We start from the raw sequence: 6,122 nt of genomic DNA, 5'->3' as shown, positions 1-6,122 counted from the left end.
TAATTGACTCATGTTTGGTGTCCCCTTGGCTCCAGGCATGACTCTGTGCTGTGGGCAAACCCTGCAGTGCTGCTTCTCCAGCAGAGACCGTGAGGAAGAGTCTGGGAAAAGGTGGCAGAGAGACTCTGGGGGTCAAATATGGGAATTGTCAGGTGCAATTTTATTGATTTTTGACTTTGTTCCCACTAAGAAGTGTAGCTGTGATAGATACAGCTTTGAAGGTGGTATCTGGCATCATGCAGGACATGAGTGGTTCTACTTGATAACATCAGATGGTTGCATTCAGCTCCATTTGAAAAATATTATCTAATTACATTCCTCCAAATTTCTAGTGTATTCTTAAAGCATGGTGAGCTTTGTAAGAAATATATCATGAAAATCAGTGAGAGGTACTGATTACCATAAAAATAAAAGAATGGACTTGTTTTTTATCAGTTATGGATTTTTCTCTTCTTTGATATGTGCAGGAAACTGTGTTTGAAATTATGCCTTTAAAAATCTTACATCTGATGAGTCAACTAAACTTGCTCTTTATGTGCTTCTGGTAGTCATAATGTCATTTCACTTCCCCATTTCACACAGTTTTCTCTTTCATTTTTCACTCTTGGTTTGAGATGCAATGTCTGGGGAAAATGGAACAACAAATGCAGGAATTATTTTTCTTAATAAAATTTAGTGTGATGGTAACTGACAGTGCTGCAGTAGGATTAAAAAAGATTGCAAAGAATGTGATAAATAACAGAACTTTCCCCAAAGACATGTGACTGACGATGACTGTGCTGAATTTGCTTCCTCTTTCTCCCAAACGACGTTTTATGCCATCAAATACTGAGCAAAAAAAAGTAACTATGTTTGGACTCTTTTTTTTCATTTTATTCACCCCTGGAGTCAGTGAATTCATCTGTACATCATCAGACCTTGATATGTCGTATACTTTTTGTGGTAAGTAAAAAATAAGTAATCCTTTTGTTAAATTTGGAGGATAATTACTGTAGTCTGAAGGATTGTGAATTTTCTTTCAAATTTGTTTCTTTGAGGAATACAGAAAAATAAAAAGTGCATTTCTGTTATTAATCATGCTATTAATTATAAGACCTTTACTTCATAGATGTGAATCTAAGCACAATGCTGGTTCCAGCAGCTAGGAGAGAGAGAGTTTTGTTCTCAAGTAAAGTAGGAATGTTTTCATTCAGGAAGTATTAGAAGATAATGGATTTCAACTTGTTTCACAAGTACTCTGCTGTAAAAATTATGCTTATTGAGTTAATCAGTTTATTATAATGAAAAGCTTGAAGTATGTGGGAAAAACCAGGAAATGTGATATTTTGTCAGGCTGGAGTACCAATAAGGCTCTGAGACAGCACAGTGTGTCACTTCTTGCCATGTCTGTGTCATGGGCTGATATTTTGTGTATTTTAAAAATGCAAGATGGGTCACTCAGAGCAAATCTACTCAGAGGTTCATTTACATTATCCTGGAAAATATGCTGATGCATTAAAAATATTTTTAGCTGTTGTCAGCATGATTAGCATAAGTAGGGATATTTTCAGTAGAAGACCATGCTGGTTTAGTGCTAATAAAAAGTTTGTATATCTCCAAAAGAGAAATAAAGGTACTTTTGTCTGGTTTGTGTGTGTGCAAAATATCATCAACCAAAAATTGACTTCTCTTTTTACTTAAAGAAATATGATACTGGTTTTTCCCTCTAAATGTAAACATAATTAATAATATAATGTAAAATACATATTTAATATTTACCACATATATTGAACGATTTTATAGCATATACCTTATATTAAATGCATTTTAAAATATGTATGTGGTTTTTGTGTGTATAACTCTATTCTTGCTATTTTTATGGAGAAGCCTATTCACACTGTCAATGTGAAATGCTTTTTTTTTTTTTGTTGTAGATTCTACAGCTCATGCTTTCACGTTTAATCTGACACCTTGCAGTACAATGAACAGATATGTCTGGAAGGCTGCTCTTACCTGGATTCCAAGTGAGTCTCTCTTAACTAGACAATTATATTCTGGAAATGCTGAAAATGAAATACAATTGAAAAACTGACACTTCATCCTAAATGCCAAGTGATTTAGGAAATTGGTTTCTGGGATTAAAAATTGAATGGATAAACTATAGCAATGAACTGAAATGATGATTTGTGAAAATGTGTTTGAGGAAAATGTGTTTACTTGCAGCAGCTACCAGAGCCTTGCACATGGACTGCCACTGTACATGCAAATCTGTGACAGTTTAGGTGTATTTGCATTTTGGTCTTCTGGCCTGGAAAAGATCCAAGCCTTTTAAAGGAGAGAGAATATCATCATGCCATCCAACTATGGCAGATATTCTACAAAGAATATGGATGTTTTAAAAGCTGGAAATGCTACTGGATTTTGCATGCAAACCTAACTGTGATCTTTAAATCCAGCATTAAGCCAGCAAGCTCAGCTAATGAAATGTCAGGACCTGGCTGTATCATAAACTTCACCTTCTGCACTAGGTTTGCTTCCCTGGAAAGGCATCTTTATGATGTATTCATGATAGTTTGTTTGCAACACCTGCTCAAAACTAAAGTCTCGTTTGAGCATGTGTTTAGGTTAGCTGTGGAGCTGAGCGAACTCTGTTTTCTTTACTGGAGAAATTACAACAGACTTTGAAATTGTTCTCCCAAATATTTTTTAAGATTAATTTTGTTGTCATTGTCAAAAACAACAATAGTTTTTTTCCTTTTTTTTTTTTTTCCTGGAAGCAGCAGTTTTCAAGATATTTACCTTTTAAGTTTTGGATGAGTGTTACAAAAATACAGTATCTTGGCATAATCTAGTTTTTATCTAAACAGCATGTTTATACACTTTTCCCCCCCACCAGTTACCATTTGCTTACTTGCAATGTTTTAATTAGGAAGTGACATCCACTTTTTGAAGATTGTCTTCAAAGTCTGGTTTGATGGGGCCAAGTCACTCACCTGGAAAGAACTCCTCTGCAGCGGAGCTGACGATAAATACTCGGTGTGCGGAACGCTGAAAGGAGGTTGGTGTGAAACACATGGTGCAAGCAACCCATGCAAACAGATTTTTATCTCCACAATCTAGACTTTGCTTGGCAGGCAGCAGACCTCAGAGCAGGCAGTTCTCCAGTGCCAGAGCCCCATTTAAGTAGAAAATGTTCAAATTCTGTATTTTAACATCCTTGTGCTGCAGTTTCCATCTCCATAAATGAGGATTACTAATATCATTCATCTCATTAGGACACTTATGGTTAACATCTCTAAAATGACATGGGATTTCCTGGACTGAACAGGAAACTTGAGAGGTGCTGTGGGCACTACTAATATCCAGAACAAAGTTTATTTAGATGTGTGTCTGGATGGGTTTTCAAAGAGATTTTCTACACCTGGGTATGATTTTTTTTTTTTTAATAGAAAAGAGTCAATCCTTTGGTAGGGGCTAACAAGTTTTAACATGATGTAGGCTCAGATCCAGAGAATTCAGGCAGGATGTCAGACCAAAGGCCAAAAAGACTTGTAAGGAGGTCAAAATACAGTCTGTTTTCCTTGCTTTAAAAATAAGTATCTTTAAAAATCAGCTCTCTTCAGTTACCATTCAAGTGAACTACTATTACAAGTTAAACTGGAGTTATCACAGTAGTATGTGTCTGTAGGAGATGTTGCAGGAGCACTGTGGTTAATTTCTATTTTCTAATGTGGTTTCAACAAATAGAGCTCTGAGAGAAGAACCAGGTGAGGGCTTTATCAGTGAAAGGGTAAATGACATTGGCAACTGCTGCTGAGAGATATGCCATATTTCTTTGAAGTTGTTTAGGCAGTCTGATTGATGGCTTTATGGTTAAGTAACTCTTTGTATTATAATTATCTCTGTTTTTCAGAAACACTTGTATCAGCATTTGACATTAAAGGCTCAAGAATAAATTTTCCAAAGGTACTTTTCAACATTTTGTATAAAGAAATAATAATAGGGAAATCACAGACTTACAGGTATATTTTTTCCTGAAGAGAGACGTTCACCCAAACTGTAGAAAACAGGAGGAAATGTCAGAAAACTTTCTTATAATAAAAGTGATGACACTAAAATGGTAGCATCTCTGAAAGGCAAGATATTCTAAGGTTATTATTCCTCTATCATTCCTCTTTTATTTTATAAAAGAAAAAAACAAAGTAATCAGTTAATGTCACATTAATTATTCCATTTTGTTAGGTAAATTATTCTCTTTCCTTTTACCTGTTTGAGTAAATCAATTCATATTTTTTCTGCCCATTTCATTCTTTATTTTTCATTCTCTTCACACACTGCTCTCTTAGTCCATTTTCAAAGATTTGAAGAGGGATAACAACATCCAAAAAGTAAAAGCAATGCTGCACTGTTAAGGGGCAGCACCAGTCCTCAGGTTAAGCCATTCTCATCCAACAACTGCCTCATCAGTTGTCTGAGCTTTTCCAAGACCCTTATCATCCCTATTAATCCCTAAAAATGTCACTGAGGAGCTCCTACTGGTCCAAAATCTCCACCATCCCCCTTAGCTCATGGATTTCCAGCAACACCTCTTGTAGCCCCAGAGCTATGGACAGGAACATCCTCTGCCATGAGCTGTCCTCCTATAGATGAGGAGCTTCTGGTAGACCTGCCACTTCCTGATGGGACTCTGCTGTTCCTGAGTACTCCATGAGAAGAAAGTTGAACACTGTTTTGTTTTTATGGACTCACATACCTGACTATACCCATGAGAACAGACCCTGATGGGAGTCTGTCTTTTCAGTTCTAGCAGAAATCACCAGAACCATTTCAAGAAGCCACTTAGACAAGAGCAGGAAGTATTGTGCACTAATTGTCTTTTTTTCTTTTTGCTTGTTTTAGGGCAATTACAGTATTGTTGTGGAAGGATTCTCTGATTATTCTGAGAATAATATGCTCATATGCTTGAATTTCACCATGATAGTAAAACAAGATGCTTACTGAGTGCAAGAAACTTCTCAAATAATTCCAGAACATGGAGGTCACTTCTGTGAGCTATTTGAATCCAAGCTATGAAGTAATATGCACACTAAATTTCCTGAGGCAGAATACATTATGTGCTGTCTGGGAAGCTATGTGATGTATAGTTTTACTCATTTGTAGCACAGCCCTAATCAGTTGCTCAGCCAATGTGCACAAAATCTCTGGGAATCAGGTATCCTGATTAATTCACAGAATTACCTTGAATGGATGTCAGGCTGGTCCTGCATTTTGGTGCTGTGTGCTGTGCCTTGAGTTACAATAAAGTTGACTCCTTCAGGCTAAGCTAAAGTAATCAAGAAGTTTTGAAGTTTTGAAGTTTTCAAGTTTTCAAGTGCAAGAATCAGAAGTTCATCAGTCTTCAACTTAAAATGACACAGCAATTGAATTTGGGAACCCTGCTGTGAGGGGGTGGTGGTCGTAGTGGTGGGGGGGGTTTGGTTTGTTTGGGTTTTTTTTCTTTTCTTGTAACAATAAAACTTGTTTGTACAATCAATTTAAGAGGTTTTTTAATTCTTGTTATTTTCTGGTGTTTCTTCAGATGTTTCATATTGTTCTGCTCTGTTTCACCAAGCTGAAACAGAGAAGTAATAATTTTTTATCTGATAGTAGCTAATGTGGATAAAATCCAAAGTGGAAGACATTTCCAGTGACACTGATATGGTACAGCTGAATTTAGCCATCTAGGGTTGCAGCTGCAATCCCTTAGAATGTTTTTAGCTCTTGCTCAGAGTCTGAGGGGCTACACAAGCTGTGCCCTTCAGAAGCAGGAGGATGGTGTCACCCAACAGGTTGATCTGTTCCTCAGTTATTCCTCTAAAGCATTTCTAAATTTTTCCCGTAGCTTTTTCCCCTTGGGCAGCCAACACTGAGTACCCACCTGCCCTGTCTGTTGCTCCTCTGCACCCAAAACCTCCAGTAAGACTTTGGTGGAGTATGAGATTTGGTCCTTAGGAAAAGTGCTGTCCTGTTTTCATCCTCAGCCCCAGATAGCAGGGCTGGTGAACTTAGTGAGTTCAGAGACTTTTCCCCAACCATCAGGGCACTGTTGAAGCTGCACTTTGTGCTGGCTACTAGTTTGTGCTGTGTCTAGCAGATTAATTCCA

General features: G+C 37.1%; 1 protein-coding gene across 1 annotated transcript; it reads left to right on the top strand.

Moving 5' to 3' along the window:
- Window positions 1-567: 567 nt before the first annotated feature.
- Window positions 568-5,510, top strand: LY96 (lymphocyte antigen 96). The gene is made up of 5 exons (XM_056484134.1): window positions 568-942; window positions 1,914-2,003; window positions 2,909-3,037; window positions 3,893-3,945; window positions 4,879-5,510. The coding sequence occupies exons 1-5, from the start codon at window positions 771-773 to the stop codon at window positions 4,978-4,980; spliced, it is 546 nt and encodes a 181-aa protein (XP_056340109.1). The 5' UTR covers window positions 568-770; the 3' UTR covers window positions 4,981-5,510.
- The last annotated feature ends 612 nt before the right edge of the window (window positions 5,511-6,122 follow it).

Source organism: Oenanthe melanoleuca, chromosome 2 (genome assembly GCF_029582105.1).
Source record: "Oenanthe melanoleuca isolate GR-GAL-2019-014 chromosome 2, OMel1.0, whole genome shotgun sequence".
Taxonomy (NCBI): Eukaryota; Metazoa; Chordata; class Aves; order Passeriformes; family Muscicapidae; genus Oenanthe; species Oenanthe melanoleuca.
This window is presented reverse-complemented; position numbering and strand designations above follow the sequence as displayed.